The sequence below is a fragment of the Salmo trutta genome, chromosome 26, assembly GCF_901001165.1.
Source record: "Salmo trutta chromosome 26, fSalTru1.1, whole genome shotgun sequence".
Classification (NCBI taxonomy): Eukaryota; Metazoa; Chordata; class Actinopteri; order Salmoniformes; family Salmonidae; genus Salmo; species Salmo trutta.
Window position 1 is genome coordinate 23,897,543 of NC_042982.1, and position 18,286 is coordinate 23,915,828.

The following is an 18,286-nucleotide window of genomic DNA, read 5'->3' on the forward strand; positions in this document are numbered from 1 at the left end:
AAATGGAATTAGAACACCTGCATTGTCCATGGTAGAGTCCTAGTAGTTGTACATCCTGTGGTGTTTATCAACTGCACCTGATTTTCCGATAACACACAGAAAAAAATCTCACTTGATATCATTGGCTATCTCCTCCTCTTCGTGGTCTCTCCTCCTCAGCATGAAGATGAGGAAGAGTATGATGGCTACCAGTCCCACGATGGAACCCAGAGTAGCAGCAGCAATCGCTCCAGAATTAGAGGCTGTGGAAGAGGACACACAGTGAGGCTTCAAACAGGAAACATTAGCAGTCTGTATGTACTAATATGAGAACGTGTGTGTTACTTTGCTATACGTACAGGTGAAGACCTCCAGGTTGATAGAGCAAGTGTCAGAACCGGCAGTGTTGCTAGCTCGGCACACATATTTCCCTGACATGCTCTTAGTGAGGTTACTCAACCTGAGGGTACCTTGCCTCTCATCTGAAAGAAAAAGACAGTGTTACACACTCTTGCCTCTACAGTACATGAATATGTTGATGATGTACAGTGCACAGAACGTTATACACCTTTCAAACACACTCCATCTACAGTAATGTAGACAGTTACACTAGGTAACACAAAGGTAGCTACAGTATGTATACAAACATAATTAGACCACACACTCTACCAAGTACAATACTCTCTTGGTTCCAAAGCTATAAGTATTGAGGGGTATCCTGGTCCTAGGGAGTCGCATCCCACTGGGCACAGACGTCAATTCAATGTCTATTCCACATTGGATCAACGTAATTTCACTGAAATGACATGGAAACAATGTTGAGTCAACCAGTATGTGCCCAGTGGGATGGGCTGTTCTTTATACCAGTACAGATCCTCTTTGATGATATCACTCTTTTCTGTCCCAGGGATAAATAATGTGGTTATATGGAGAGACCTCACTAGCAAATGGTTAACCAGACAAAGAATCTCCATAATGATGAATCAGAACCTGTGGCTTTTCACAGTTGGACTTCATCAGTTTACATAATCCTAGTTGCTGTGGTCCACTTGTCATAGCTGGCATGGGGATGCTCTATTGTAAATATGTAACACTGGGGATACTAGAGAATAATAAACATATGTGGGGCAGGTCTTATCAAGCAAATCCTCTCAAAATCCGATTGGAAACGTCACAAGAGAATATTTTCATCAGATGTGTTTCCAAATCAAATCAAATTGTATTTGCCACATGCGTCATAAAAAACAGGTGAAGACTAACAGTGAAATGCTTACTTACGAGCCCTTTCCAACAATGCAGAGAGAAAAATAGAAAAATAATAGAAAGATAATAACACAAGGAATAAATACACAACGATAACTACAGCACCTTGCAAAAGTATTCATCCCCCTTGGCTTTTTTCCTATTTTGTTACATTTCAACCTGCAATTTCATGTAATGGACATACACAAAATAGTCCAAATAGGTGAATTCAAAAAAATAACTTGTTTCAAAAAGTGATTATGTTTTCACCCCCTTTGCTATGAAGCCCCTAAATAAGATCTGGTGCAACCAATTACCTTCAGAAGTCACATATTTATTTATATAAAGTCCACTTGTGTGCAATCTAAGTGTCACATGATCTCAGTATATATACACACCTGTTCTGAAAGGCCCCAGAGTCTCCAACACCACTAAGCAAGGGGCACCACCAAGCAAACGGCACCATGAAGACTAAGGAGCTCTCCAAACAGTTCAGGGAAAAAGTTGTGGAGAAGTACAGATCAGGGTTGGGTTATAAAAAATATCAGAAACTTTGAACATCCCACAGCGCACCATTAATTCCATTTTTTTTAAATGGAAAGAATATGGCACCACAACAAACCTGCCAAGAGAGGGCCGCCCACCAAAACGTATGGACCAGACAAGGAGGGCATTAATCAGAGAGGCAACACAGAGACCAAAGATAACCCTGAAGGAGCTGCAAAGCTCCACAGCGGAGATTGGAGTATCTGTCCATAGGACCACTTTAAGCCGTACACTCTACAGAGATGGGCTTTACAGAAGAGTGGCCAGAAAAAAGCCATTGCTTAAAGAAAACAATAAGTGAACACGTTTGGTGTTCGCCAAAATTGCATGTGGAAGACTCCCTAAACATATGGAAGAATGTACTCTGGTCAGATGAGACTAAAATTGAGCTTTTTGGCCATCAAGGAAAACGCTATGTCTGGTGCAAACCCAACACCTCTCATCACCCTGGTGTTTTTCATCGGCAGGGACTGGGAAACTGGTCAGAATTGAAGAAATGATGGATGGCGCTAAATACAGGGAAATCCTTGAGGAAAACATGTTTCAGTCTTCCAGAGATTTGAGACTGGGACAGAGGTTCACCTTCCAGCAGGACAATGACCCTAAGCATACTGCTAAAGCAACAATTGAGTGGTATAAAGGGAAACATTTTAAATGTATTGGAATGGCCTAGTCAAAGCCCAGACCTCAATCCAATTGAGAATCTGTGGTATGACTGTTGTACACCAGCGGAACCCATCCAACTTAAAGGAGCTGGAGCAGTTTTGCCTTGAAGAATGGGGAAAAAAATCCCAGTGGATAGATGTGCCAAGCTTATAGAGACATACCCCAAGAGACTTGCAGCTGTAATTGCTGCAAAAGGTGGCTCTACAAAGTATTGACTTTTTGGGGGGGTGAATAGTTATGCACGCTCAAGTTTTCAGTTGTCTTATTTTTTTATTTTTTTTACAAGAACTAATATTTTGTATCTTCAAAGTGGTAGGCATGTTGTGTAAATAAAATGATACTAACCTCCCCCAAAAAATCTATTTTAATTCCAGGTTGTAAGGCAACAAAATAGGAAAAATGCCAAGGGGGTGAATACTTTCGCAAGCCACTGTATATACATGGGGTACCAATACTGAGTCGATGTGCAGGTAATTGAGGTAGATATGTAAATTTAGGTAGGAGTAAAGTTACTAGGCAACAGGATAGATAATAAGCAGTAGCAGCAGAATATGTGATGAGTCAAAATAGTTAGTGCAAAGGTGGGTCAATGCTATTTGGTTAACTATTTAGCAGTCTTATGGCTTGGGGGTTGAAGCTGTTCAGTGTCCTGTTGGTTCCAGACTTGGTGCATTGGTACCACTTGCTGTGCCGTAGCAGAGAAAACAGTCTATGACTTGAGCAGCTGGAGCACCCACCCATATATACCAATATAAAGAATCAAGAGGGAAAACAAATGGATATATCTTCATCATATGTCCTGATGCATACCATAAATGGCGTATCAAAGCAACCCAGTAACTCAACCAGCGCCGCTCAAGTAGAGAAGCTAAAGTTCACCATAGGATACCAGTACCTTTACTAATAACCAGACTAGAAAATTCTATAAATAAACTATTGCATACAATATCCTCTGTCCGAAATTGTCATTGTGACAAACAGCTGTTTGTCCCTGTCCCAAAGTCTAGGAGTGAACTGCTGGCTGGGATTCTTGTTTGATAAACTCAGCATGCACCATCTGCTGTTCTCTCTGGGAGGGTGGGGGAAAATCATTACGCATGCAAAGCACACAGACTACACAACGCAACGGTGGTACTACTAACTTCAAAACTGCCTTCATTTTGCTGGACCCCAGGAAGAGTAGCTGCTGCCAACCCTTACCCATTTATCCATAATAAATACAATACAAATACATACTTCCATTTCAGAGTAAACAAGGCCTCTTGGGGAGATATCATTTGCGTCAATGTGGATTCAATACAACTATACTAAGTACATGGCCTGACAGTGATTTGTGTGCCAGATGGACGTGCCTGTAGGTGTGTTCAATAAGCACCTGCCATTAGTAACTCTGACGAGAGGAACCAGACAGAATTGCTACAGATTAACGACAGATCAGCTCATTCTTAAACTTGGCAGATTCTCAAAATTGCACTGCAATCAAGATCCAAAGACAAGACCTGTAGGTGATCTGATATCATCAATCTCTATATACCAAGAATGTATTGTACTGATCAAAATACACTGAAATCAAACTAGGAAATAACTACAGTAATACTGACTACAGTACTAACTACAGTAGCAAGTGACTATCACCAACATTTCTACAGGCAAGATCTAAGAATGCAAGAACACACAAACTGACAGTATTTGTGCCAACTGTTAATTGTGCACCTTCTCATGTTTCATACATATTCAGAATGTTAAGACACAATCTTAGTCTATGTACAAGACAAAAAAGAAACACTTATTCTGGATTCAATCCAAACTCAATGATCTCAGCAAATGCAGCAGAGTGCACCTTGCAATCATAGTTTGATTGAATCATTGAATGTATATCATTCGATGCAATGGACCAATGACAGCCATTGTGAGAAAGTCGAGGCTTTCACTTTATCTATGCCCTTAATATGTAGCCATCCTTTACCTTCACTACTTGACTTTATTGTTGCCTTTACAGTCATTTACCATTGATTTTATATTAGCATATTAATTACTGTGGATTTTCATACTTTTACATTGCATTATTTGAGCATGTTATGAACAGGTTAACCTACAGTTCAGTGGTTGCTATGTTATGAAGTAGTTTCATCTTCAGGCCAGGCCAGATGGCTAAGGACCAAAGGGTGGTATCAGTTGATCCATACCAAAGGAAAAATGTTCTATCACGCAAGTCTAACCAGCCTGGTCAAAGACATGTAATCTCAAATCGACTGAGCTCATAAGGGCAATGCAGATGTATACAAGGCAAAGTCATTGGTGAGGATTAACACAGACATGCTTTTGGATGAATAACATATTAAATTCTTCTAAAGGTTCAACTTTACAGCTGTGTCTGTCCAGTGGGGGGGGCAGTTTTTTTTTTACATGGGGATGGGGGTTGGGGTGACACCAGCAAGATTATAGAGAGCAATAGTAATGGCATCTTTTCGTAGGCACAAACTCAGTTATGGCTCATTGGCCAAAGCCTATGGGGGGATGAATGTTTCCTTTTTGAGGGTTTTTGGATAAACGCCGAAAATAAGGTTTGTGGTAAACACAGGCTTAGGATATCTTATACGGTTTGTTCTATGAGATAATCTTTGTCAGCTAACTCCACATTTGTGAATGTTGTAATCAAAACACAAACTTAATGTACATAAAGGCTTCATAATTTCTAAATGTCATGTTAACTGACTGATATTATCTCATAGATCAAAACATATAAGCCTGTGTTAACTTCAGACCTTATTTCACCAATTATCCCAATACCCCATTCTTTCCCAATTAATTTCCCCTATAGGAATGGCTGAATAAACCAGAGGTAACTCACTTCCGTTTTTTTAGGACTACAAGCTGGCGAGCTCTAATATTATATAGGCTGTGGGGCTCTACAGGCTTCTGCATCCTAGAGGGGTTGTGGTGGGTTGGGGGTGTATTTGTGAAACCCTTACCCATGAACCCTAGAACAAGCAAGGGCGAGGGGCAGGCTCTCCATTCTGTGGTCATGCAGGAGAGAAGAGTAACAGAGACAGTGACTGAGAGAAGAAGGGTTGGAACAGAGAGCGATTAAGTAGGGAAGAGAGACATCAACCCCTAGCCCTTACAAGGGAGTTGTAAGGAGTTGATAGTTGCAAAAGTTTGCAAGAAAAGAGTCATGAAACAGAGGTAGGAGAGAAGGAGAGACTGGGAACACAATAGAAACCCAGCATCTTAGAATAAAGCAAAAGACACATGCTGATTGATTGAGGGAAGCTCGCTATTTTAACAAACCAAAATAGCTCACACGGTGTGTCAGAAATATTGTTGCCATTTTCAAGGCGGAACGCAATACCTGGAAGTGACGTAAAAGGGATGGCTTTTGATTCATTAATAAGTTGTAGGTGTGGCAAGGGCTTGACCACTCCATAGCTAATTTTAACATGCTCTATGGTATAACATGTGGTGGCTTCAAGGCATGCACAGACTTTGACATTTTGTGTTGTCATTAATTCCAATTCAGTGGGAGGGCATGAATGTTCGTCCTAGTCCATTGTGATTTGTGGAGTATAGTTTTTTCAAAACCAACAGTGACCTAATAGGTCCTAATAGTAATAACAGAAATGTATCTAGTTTATTTGCTAAATATGTTAGAAATGGATGCAGTCTACATTATAAGTAAGTAATTGGGTTCAATATGGAATTATCTTACACAGCACTTTCGTAAGCGGAATAGGCCTTATATAGGCTACAGTAGGGTAAATTGCATTGCATCATGTGCGAGCCATGCATGGACATGTCAATTGTTCTATAAGCATGATTACATTTGCAGTTACGTTGATATAGCATTACGAAAGAGAATAGTTTATATAAACTTGGTTTTAAATCAAATGAAATTAAACAAGCAGATTATTTGCTTCAATGCTTCTAGGTAGAATCGGGTCACATGGTGTCATAAATCGCATCTCTTGTTCCATGGGCATACGGGCAATTTAGGCAAGACAATGTCACACCACTGACAAAGTTATTACCATAAAACAACTGAAAGTTGCCAAATTTGTCAAAAAGAATTAGCCTACTGCTTCACCAAAACTATCAAAATTGACACTTGCGTTTGATAATACCACCCCCTTACGCTCAGTGCCCTTTAGAAAGCCAGTAGAGCACAGGGGTGGAAGCTCAATGTCACAGAGAGCATATGCCAGGTCAAAGAGAAAAATACAGAGGATCAGAGTGTTTTCAACTCCTAGAGATTATGCAGATTTGTCTGTGTGTGTTTGGTGGTGCATTCAAACCCATAGAACTGGATATTGCATCAATCAGGCAGTGAAACAGATAGTGTATTAGATGGGTGATCTATAGAAGAAGCAAGGAGATCAGAGATCAGAGGAGGAGCTATTCCAATACTTGGGTCAATCAGTGTAAGCCTCATTATTGCTCAGAAACAGCTGGTGCTTTCACAATAATTGTTTCCACTGTATTTCTACAACTCTTCACAAAATAATATAATATAACAGGCATATGTGCAGTATCGTATCAGAAATAAACCTCAATTTTATATTTTTCTCCCTCTGCAAGTCTGACATGAGCATGCATTGTGTATGTAGTGCACGTTTCCCAGTCTATAAAGAGGATTAAGTGATGCACGTTATGACATTTCAAAGAAAAAAAAAAACTCACCGGTAAGAAAAAAAAAGAGAATCTGCAATCCCACCGCCAGGCGCCAACACACCACACATTAGTCCTCAACATTTAGCCCGACTCAGAGTTAACAAGCGATCTCTGGCAATATGCTACTATGGCTGTGTTTACACAGGCCGCCCAATTCTGATTCTATTGGCAAAGGAGCTGATCTGATTGGTCAAAAGACCAATTAGTGGAAAAATATCAGAATTATAGGCTGCCTCTGTAAACGCTGTCAGATCAATCTGAATCTCTGAACTATATATTTGTTATTCATTTGGAATTATCTCCATCTTATGTCAATGTTAATGGATATTTAGAAGCTAGGTATTACTTAAAGAGCGTATCCATTTAATCTACTTTAGTTCTCATTTTGACAATCTTAGTGACAGGCAGGTCGGCAGGTAGCCTAGTGGTTAGAGCGTTGGGCCAGTAACGAAAGGTTGCTGGATAAAATCCCCGAGCTGACAAGGTAAAAATCTGTCATTCTGCCCCTGAGCAAGGCAGTTAACCCACTGTTCCCCCGGGCACCGAAGACGTGGATGTCGATTATGGCATCCCCCGCACCGCTCTGATTCAGAGGGGTTGGGTTAAATGCAGAAGACACATTTCAGTTGAATGCATTCAGATGTACAACTGACTAGGTTTCCTTACTACAATAACCCATATGGAGCTGCTGTGAAGAGGACAATTTGACAGTTTGCATTGGCTAAAATGATATTGCACCCATCCACAGTAGTGGCAGATGTTTTCAGTGCTGGTTAGTTGTGGCTACTCTGCATCACATGGTTTAGTGCTATACATTGGTGATGGATGGAGGTGAACTATCCTTTGTGATCCTTAGCTCATACAGTACATACACTGAGTGTACAAAACATTAGGAACAGCTCTTTACATGACATAGACTGACCAGGTGAAAATTATGATCCCTTATTGATGTCACTTGAGACATTGATTGAGACAATTGAGACATGGATTGTGTGTGTGCCATTCAGAGGGTGAATGGGCAAGACAAAAGATTGAAGTGCCATTGAGAAGGATATAGTAGTAGGTGTCAGGCGCACCGGTTCGAGTGTGTCAAGATCTGCAACGTTGCTGGGTTTTTCACACTCAAAAGTTTCCCGTGTGTTATGGTCCACCACCCAAAGCATATCCAGCCAACTTGACACAACTGTGGGAACCATTGGAGTCAACATGGGCCAGCATCCCTGTGGAATGCTTTCAACACCTTGTAGAGTCCATGCCCCAACAAATTGAGGCTGTTCTGAGAGCAAAAGGCAGTGCAATTCAATATTAGAAAGGTGTTTTGTACACTCAATAAGAATTGAATCCATTCTAATTGGGACTACTTAGTATTATGATGAAACGTAACTGAGGCAGAGAGGTAATGTGATTGGCTAACATTATTGGTAAAGATAAGGGAGTACTCACTCTGCATGGGGGAAAAGAAGACCTCTGACATGGGGGCGTTCTTGGTCCATTTGTAATGAGGGATGGGTTTGCCCGAACTGGACTTACAGCTCAGTGTCACATTGCCATTCAGCACAGATGACCCAGTCATCGTGCACACTGGAGGCGAGGGAGGGACTGAGAGCGAGAGAGAACAGATAGTTAGAAACAACAGAAGTGAAAGGATTTGGTCTACTACAATTTACCCCCTATTGACCTCCTGAAGTATTGTATTAATCCATTTCAATTGAACAGGGTACTGTATTTCTATGAATGGTGGCCACACTGCAAAAGGTACAAGAAGTTTGCCAACACTCTCTCTCCATCTGTTGAAGCTGTGGGAAAATATTATAAAGACAGCCCAGTGCATATGTACAAACTGTACAGTTTACACTTTTCTGTTTCCATCTCTGAGGCCTGGCCCCAAAACATTTTTTGGGAAAGTGCCAGAATCTAGGTGTCCGGTCCGGTTGGTACCTTTGACATTAAGGCGCATTTCTCCAGAGAGACCGGCGGCTCCAGGGATGATGACATTGCAGAGGTATCGTCCTGAGTCTGACTCCTGGGTGTTGTTGATGTAGATGGAGAGATTGGACGAGGGCATGGACAGGCTGAACCCAACACGCTTCCTGAACTCAGGACTACCTATCCCTGGCTCACCGTTACTGTAGGAGATAACCTGCAGACAGACAGACATACAGACAGGACAGACAGGACAGACAGACATGGGAAATACTTTACAATAGGGAACGCAATGGTAGATTGTGTTCCCTATTGCAATTCAGGAATCAAATGTACTGTCAGCAATTATTTTACATGGATGAGTACTCCATTCCATAGAAGCCTTCTAGTAGCGCCAGCATACTGTATCTAAACCCTACATATTGTTAGCCTTTTTCGAGACAGCATTTGTGTTGCTTGTCGAGGAGAGAGACTAGCATTTTTGCAACACGAGAGAGTTTGTTGTAATGAAAACCAATGCAAGTAACTACAGAAATACCGGTTCTCTAAATATACAATACTGATATTGAGCTGAAATACGATCTATGGTGTCATCTATAGACAGTCTACACAGCCACACAGATTAACCGTATAACAGAAGTCAACGTCCTTCATAAAGATAATCCTGATATGTATGTGCAGATGGTGGAGTTAGAACTTTTAGACTGATTTTCTGTTAGAGATAAGCTCACAGACCATGGCCAGTGAAACTACTGAGATTATCACCGAAGAAACACACACACACCCAGAGGTTTTCTAAACATACAGGACATACATGCAACACGGCCACATTGTTAGTGCCATATTGCTACCACATATTTTGTCTGTATCTATAAAAGTAAAGAGCCATCAGGCTTGATGTTGAGAATAATCCTAATATAGTCTCACACAACTACATGTGTAGGCCGTCATTGTAAACAAGAATTTGTTCTTAACTGACTTGTCCACTTAACTTTTTAAGGTATAGGGGGCAGTATTTTCGATTTCAGATGAAAAGCGTGCCCAGAGTAAACTGCCTAATACTCGAGCCCAGAGTCAAATATTTGCATATTATTAGTAGAGTTGGATAGAAAACACTCTGAAGTTTCTAAAACGGTTTGAATGATGTCTTTGAGTATAACATAACTCATATGGCATGCAAAAACCTGAGAAAAATCCAACCAGGAGGTGGGAAATCTGATGCTTGTAGTCTTTTCAAGTCATTGCCTATCTAACACACTTAGGGTTCATTTTGCACTCCCTACGGCTTCCACTAGATGTCAACAGTCTTTAGAACCTTGTTTCAGGCTTTTGCAGTGAACAGAGAGCGAACAAGAAGGCCGGGAAGTTGGTGACTCAGAAAATGACATGAGTTCATTGGCGCGCATTCACGTGATCAGGTAGCTGTGTTCCATAACGTTTTTCAAAACATTGGAATCGTCCGGTTGGAATATTATTGAAGTTGTATGTTAAAAAGGCCCTAAAGATTGATGCTATACAACGTTTGACATGTTTCTACGAACGTAAATATAACTTTTTTTGACTTTTCACCGTGAAATTTTCGGTGCGCTTCTTACATTTGGAGTAGCTTACTGAACGTGCAAACATAAATTATGGACTTTATCGAACAAAACAACATTTATTGTGGACCTGGGATTCCTGGAAGTGCCTTCTGATGAAGATCAAAGGTAAGTGAATATTTATAATGCTATTTATGATTTTAGATGACTCCAAAATGGCGGGTATCTGTATTGTCTGATGTATTTTTCGTACTCAGAGTGCCGTACTCAGATCATTGCAAAGTGTGCTTTCCCTGTGAAGCTTTTTTTAAATCTGTCACAGCGGTTGCATTAAGGAGATGTTTATCTATAATTCTTTGAATAACAGTTTAATATTTTATCAACGTTTATGATGAGTATTTTTGTAAATTGTTGTGCTGATTCACAGGCAAAATATTTTCTGAACATCACGCGCCAATGTAAAATGGGGGTTTTGGATATAAATATGAACTTTATCGAACAAAACATACATGTATTGTGTAACATTGAGTCCTAGGAGTGTCATCTGATGAAGATCGTCAAAGGTTAGTGCTTAATTTTAGCTGTATTTCTGGTTTTTGTGACCCCTCTCCTGCTTGGAAAATGTCTGTGTGGTTTTTCTTGTGTTGTCACTGTCCTAACATAATCTAACTTTATGCTTTCGCCGTAAAGCCTTTTTGAAATCGGACAATGTGGTTGGATTAAGGAGAGGTGTAATTTTAAAATGGTGTAAAATAGTTGTATGTTTGAGAAATTTGAATTATGACATTTTGAAGTTGCCGCCCTGATATTTCACTGGCTGTGTCCCGCAGATGGGATGCTAGCGTCCCACGTAGCCCATAGAAGTTAAATAATGGTTAAATATATATATATAAAAAATAATAGGCTAAACTCTAAAGGTGGAGGTAAACTAACCTCATCCCCAGACTCGAATTTCTGGCACACAGAGCCTGGTAACACTGTGCCACAAAGTGGGACTTGAAAGGGGTGTGGTTATTTAAATTGAGGCGGGAGTGGGAGCGAGCCTGCTACAGCTGTATTAGATGGGACCAATCAAAATGTATGTTCTATCACACTGACCATGTTATCTTTGGGAAGACCAATTGATTCTGAGTTCGGGCATATAAAGTTTATATGCAAAAATTATGCGTATTTTCAGATTTTCCAAATTAAGAAAATGTTCTATAACTGCAATATCAGAATTTAATAAGTCTCCACCCCACTAAGCACTTTGTGAAAGCATCTTTGGCAGCCATTACATTTGTAAATCATTTTAATTAAGATTCTACCAACTTTGCACAAATCTTAGGGCAACATATATCCATAATTTTTTTCTAAATTGCTCAGGCTCATTAAATCTGGTTGGAGATCATTGATAGACAGCGATATTCAAACCTTTTTAAGCTGATTTAAGTCAGGACTGAGACTAGACCACCCAGGAACACAACATCTCTTGGAAAGCCATTCTGGTGTGTCTTTGGTATAAAAACGTGTGTCGTTATCTCGCTGAAAAACAGTCATACAGGCTAGTAATATGGAATGAATGCAATGTTGTTGATCCCTTTGTATTTTCATGTATAGTGGTGGTAGCACCATATTATGAGTATGCTTGTCACCGGCAGGGACTGGGCAGTTTGTTAGGATCAAAAGAAATATGAAAGGAGCAAAGTCCAGGTAAAAAGTTAGAGAAAAACACACCTCAGTCTTCTGAAGACCCTTGGATAGATTTATTTTTCTGCGACACAATTCCATTAATGTTTTTTCAAAAGACACACCAGAATGGCTTTCCAAGAGGTGTTGACTGTTCCTGAGTTGTCTAGTCTCAGTCTCAAATCTGCTTTAAAAAAATAATAATCAGATACAAGGCTTACATATCGCTGTCTATCAATGATCCCCAACCAAATGTACAGAGCCTGAGCAATTTTCACAAAAACAATGCATATATGTTGCCCTAAGAGTGCAAAGCTGGTAGAATCTTAATGAAATGGTTCACAGCTAATGGCTGCCAAAGGTGCTTCCACCAAGTTTTAATTCAGGGGGTGGAGACTTATCCAATTATGATATGCAGCAAAATGTTTTAAAAAAAGTTAAAGGGGGTGTAGACTTTCTATAGGCACTGTACTGTACATGCAATTAAGATTAAGATTATTTTATTGGTCAATTGCACACAAGATCCAGCCAAAATTTCACATTCGCTTTTAACCCAACCCCACCAAAAGACACACATACAGGTCTTGGAGAGGTGCAGGAGGTTGCCACACTGGGCACCTGTTGTTGTTGGGGGTTAAATGCCTTGCTCAATAGCAGGGAATGGCATCCAGCTCACATCAACAGATTTTCCAGTCAAACATGGGATTCGAACTGGCAACCCTCTCTAACCGCTAGGCTACCTGCCGCATGGCTGAACAGCTAAAATGCCTGACCAGATCAGGGATTACAAGAAGGGGATTGGATTACTGAGAATGGGAGGTTGGTCCGGTACTTCAGAGAATAAACTAAATCTGACTGAAACCTGAGCAGAACTGCTCCCAGCCCTGAAATAATCAACCAGCTTCTTCAACGGTTCATAAACAGTTTCTTCAACACTAGTCTGTTCCTTCAGACCACACACCAACAAATCACCAACGAGAGGGACATAACACCTCAGGGAAAAGTTAATCAGAAAAGATCCAGCAACAGTGGTTTCTGTGGAAACCATGCATGATGTCTGAGGAAGAGGAGATCCCTTACATACCTGCTTGGAGTCGTTGGCCATGAAGTTCCAGATGACGCTGTTCCTGCCAATATCAGATGTGGGGCTGTACCAGGCCTGCAGGACCACCATCTGACCCTTCACCACCTCTCTCTCTCTCCTGGGCATCTCCACCTGCTGGGAGTCACCTTGACACAGCAAACACACAGACACAGTCACTAAAACTCACCTGACACAGCATCAACACACAGCTGGTTCCAATACACTCTCTACCCCTAATCCTTTAGTGTTGGTATATGTGAAGGATAGGTATAAGTAGGGCTGTTGCGGTGACCGTATTACCGCCACACCGCCGGTCACGAGTCATGGCAATTAGGCTTCTCCAAGCTCTGATGCTGCTGATGGTCATTAGTAGCCTACCAAACTTGCTAACTGCCTGGTACTCAGCACTCTATTGTCCCTCTAATCACTCTGACATCAATGAAAATCTAATTGAAAATCTAATCAAACACTTCATAAGATCCCATGAAAACATGTTGTGCAACATTTCAATAGGCTATGCAATTGCGTGAGAAAACAGAGTGATGGCATCTACTAAAAAGAGGAGGATCCCTCAGCTTTCTATAGGCTAAACTTACTATATTTATTACTCACCTTTCCTAATATTAAGCACATTGCTTATCTTTACAACAGGAGTATAGCCACCCTGTCTGGCATGAAAGTTAACCACGGATAAGCATCCTCTATTCACTATTTAAGTGCATAGATGAATTTGAATAGATTTATTTTTACCCTCTGCCCCTGTTTTCAATACAGGTGCATGATAAAGGTCCATTCTAAATCAAAACAAATTTCACACATACAGTGCATTCGAAAAGTATTCAGACCCCTTGACTTTTTCCACATTTTGTTAAATTAAAGCCTTATTCTACAATGGATTAAATTACATTAATCTACATGCAATACCCCTTAATGACAAAGCGAAAACAGGTTTTTAGAAATGTTTGCAAATGTGTGTGTATAAATAAATATATATATAAATAAATAACTACCTTAATTACATAAGTATTCAGACCCTTTGCTATGACACTCAAAATTGAGCTCAGGTGCATCCTGTTTCCATTGATCATCCTTGAGATGTTTCTGTAACTTGATTGGAGTTGACCTGTGGTAAATTCAGTTGATTAGACATGATTTGGAAAGGCACACAGCTGTCTACATAAGGTCCCACAGTTGACAATGCATGTCAGAGCAAAAACCAAGCCATGAGGTTGAAGGAATTGTCCGTAGAGCTCCGAGACAGGATTGTGTCAAGGCACAGATCTGGGGAAGGGTACCAAAACATGTTGGCAGCATTAAAGAACACAGTGGCCTCCATCATTCTTAAATGGAAGAAGTTTGGAACCAACAATACTCTTTCCCGAGAGCTGGCCTCCCGGCCAAACTGAGCAATCAAGGGAGAAGGGCCTTGGTCAGGGAGGTGACAAAGAACCTGATGTTCACTCTGACAGAGCTCCAGAGTTCCTCTGTGGAGATAGGATAACCTTCAAGGAGGACAACCATCTCTGCAGCAGTCCACCAATCAAGCTTTTATGGCAGAATGGCCAGACAAGCCACTCCTCAGAAAAAGGCACATGACAGCCCACTTGGAGTTTGCCAAAAAGGCACCTAAAGGACTCTCAGACAATGAGAAACAAGATTCTCTGGTCTGATGAAACCAAGATTGAAAAATAAAAGGAGCAAAGTACAGAGAGATCCTTGATGAAAACCTGCTCCAGAGCTCTCAGGACATCAGACTGGGGCAAAGGTTCGCCTTCCAACAGGACAACGACCCCAAGCTCACAGCCAAGACAAAGCAGGAGTGGCTTCGGGACAAGTCTTTGAATGTCCTTGAGAGGCCCTGCCAGAGCCCGGACTTGATCCTGATCTAACATCTCTGGAAAGACCTGAAGATAGCTGTACAGCGACGTTCCCCATCCAACTTGACAGAGCTTGAGAGAATGGGAGAAACACCCCAAATACAGGTGTGCTAAGCTTGTAGTGTCATACCCAAGAAGACTCAAGGCTGTAATAGCTGCCAAAGGTGCTTCAACAAAGCACTGAGTCTAAAGGGTCTAAATTCTTATGCACAGTTGAAGTCGTAAATTTACATACACCTTAGCCAAATACATTTAAACTCAGTTTTTCACAATTCCTGACATTTAATCAGAGTAAAAATACCCCTCCACCTTGTCACAACACAACTGATTGGCTCAAACACATTAAGAAGGAAAGAAATTCCACAAATTAACTTTTAAGAAGGCACACCTCTTAATTGAAATGCACTCCTAGGTGACTAAGTCATGAAGCTGGTTGAGAGAATCCCAAGAGTGTGCAAAGCTGTCATCAAGGCAAAAGGTGACTATTTGAAGAATCACAAATATAAAATATATTTTGATTTGTTTAACACTTTTTGGGTTACTACATGATTCCATATGTGTTATTTCATAGTTTTGATGTCTTCACTACTATTCTACAATGTATAAAATAGTAAAATAAAGAAAAACCCTTCAATGAGTATGTGTTCTAAAATCTTTTGCATTTTTCCCACTGCCCCTGTTTCGAAACAGGTGCATGATAATGGTCCATTCTAAATAAATACTAAATAATGTGACATTTGTATATGTAAAAACAAGATGAAATCAAGAATAGTCTGATGGGTGACAAGATTAGCCTATCACTTGTGAATGATATTTTATTACACGCTTATGTGCAGTAAGGCTTTTTCAAATCATAGTCAAGCACCTCATGTAGCCTAGCCATAGGCCTTTAATGTTTTGGTTTGTATCAAAACCAAAGTGGCCAAATAACTTCTTAAAATTAAGCACATGAATATGCTTTACAACGGGTGTAAAGCCTACCTGGCATACAGGTGAAGTCGGAAGTTTACACACACCTTAGCCAAATAAATGTAAACTCCGTTTGTCACAATTCCTGACATTTAATCCTCGTAAAAAAATCCCTTTTTCTGGTCAGTTAGGATCACCACTTTATTTTAACAATGTGAAATGTCAGAATAATAGTAGAGAGAAGGATTTATTTCAGCTTTTATTTCTTTCATCACATTCCCAGTAGGTCAGAAGTTTACATACACTCAATTAGAATTTGGTAGCATTGCCTTTCAATTGTTTAACTTGGGTTAAACATTTTGGGTAGCCTTCCACAAGCTTCCCACAAAAAGTTGGGTGAATTCTGGCCCATTGATCCTGACAGAGCTGGTGTAACTGAGTCAGGTTTGTAGGCCTCCTTGCTGGCACACGCTTTTTCAGTTCTGCCCACACATTTTCTATAGGATTGAGGTCAGGGCTTTGTGATGGCCACTCCAATACCTTGACTTTGTTGTCCACAACTTTGGAAGTATGCTTGGGGTCACTGTCCATTTGGAAGACCCATTTGCGACCAAGATTTAACTTCCTGACTGATGTCTTGAGATGTGCTTCAATATAGCCACATACTTTTCTTTCCTCATGATGATATCTATTTTGTGAAGTGCAGCAAAGCACCCCCACAACATGATGCTGCCACCCCCGTGCTTCACGGTTGGGAGGGTGTTCTTCGGCTTGCAAGCCTCCCCCTTTTTCCTCCAAACATAACGATGGTCATTGTGGCCAAACTGTTCTATTTTTGTTTCATCAGACCAGAGGACATTTCTCCAAAAGTACAATCTTTGTCCCCATGTGCAGTTGCAAACCGTAGTCTGGCTTTTTTATGCCGGTTTTGGAGCAGTGGCTTCTTCCTTGCTGAGCGGCCTTTCAGGTTATGTCGATATAGGACTCGTTTTACTGTGGATATAGATACTTTTGTTCCTGTTTCCTCCAGCATCTTCACAAGGTCCTTTGCTGTTGTTCTGGGATTGATTTGCACTTTTCACACCAAAGTACGTTCATCTCTAGGAGACAGAACGCATCTCCTTCCTCAACGGTATGACGGCTGCGTGGTCCCATGGTGTTTATACTTGCGTACCATTGTTTGTACAGATGATAGTGGTACCTTCAGGCGTTTGGAAATTGCTCTCAAGGATGAATCAGACTTGTGGAGGTCAAAAAAAAAAATCTGAGGTCTTGGCTGATTTCTTTTGATTTTCCCTTGATGTCAAGCAAAGTGGCACTGAGTCTGAAGGTAGGCTTTGAAATACATCCACAGGTACACCTCCAATTGACTCAAATTATGTCAATTAGCCTATCAGACTTCTAAAGCCATGACATCATTTTCTGGAATTTTCCAAGCTGTTTATAGGCACAGTCAACTTAGTGTTTGTAAACTTCTGACCCAATGGAATTGTGATATAGTGAATTATAAGTGAAATAATCTGTCTGTAAACAATTGTTGGAAAAATTACTTGTGTCATGCAAAGTTGATGTCCGAACTGACTTGCCAAAACTATAGTTTGTTTACAATAAATTTGTGGAGTGGTTGAAAAACGAGTTTTAATGACTCCAACCTAAGTGTATGTAAACTTCCGATTTCAACTGTAAATTTGTTATTTCAGGGGGGGGGGGGTTCTAATAAATGTGCCAACATTTCTAAAAACCTGTTTTTGGTTTGTCATTATGGGATTTTGTGTGTAGATTGATGAGGGCAAAAAACTATTTAATTCATTTTAGAATAAGTCTGTAACGTAACAAAATGTGAAAGAAGTCAAGGGGTCTGAATACTTTCCCAAATGCACTGTATATTATTTAGTATACGTAAAGACACGATTAAGTCAAGAATAGTCTGATGGGTGACAATACTAGCCTATCACTTGTTAATTATATATTATCACTTGTGAATGATGCCCAGCATCAGAATAATGCCTTTTGTTGCGACTTTTCAAATCATAGTCGCACACCTCATGTAGCCTAGCCTATAGGCCTATGTGTTTTCATAAGGTTTGTATCACAACTAAAGTGGCCAAATAACTTCTTGAAATTAAGCACATAAATCCGCAATACAAGGGGTGTAGAGCCTAACTTGCATACAGTGGCTTGCGAAA

General features: G+C 40.5%; 1 protein-coding gene across 4 annotated transcripts in view; it reads right to left on the reverse strand.

Annotated features, from left to right (window-relative positions):
* The window catches only part of esamb (endothelial cell adhesion molecule b), a 76,051-nt gene that overhangs the window by 1,293 nt on the left and 56,472 nt on the right, over window positions 1–18,286 (reverse strand). For 3 of the 4 annotated variants that reach the window (XM_029715356.1, XM_029715357.1, XM_029715358.1), the window contains 5 exons: window positions 13,315–13,460; window positions 9,040–9,241; window positions 8,545–8,700; window positions 339–461; window positions 113–242 (listed from right to left, as the gene is read on the reverse strand). In XM_029715356.1, coding sequence (XP_029571216.1) covers window positions 113–242; window positions 339–461; window positions 8,545–8,700; window positions 9,040–9,241; window positions 13,315–13,460 — 757 coding nt within the window. Of the gene's footprint in view, window positions 1–112; window positions 243–338; window positions 462–8,544; window positions 8,701–9,039; window positions 9,242–13,314; window positions 13,461–14,324; window positions 14,380–18,286 lie in introns of those variants that run through there. The other variant, XM_029715359.1, reaches the window with a different exon arrangement.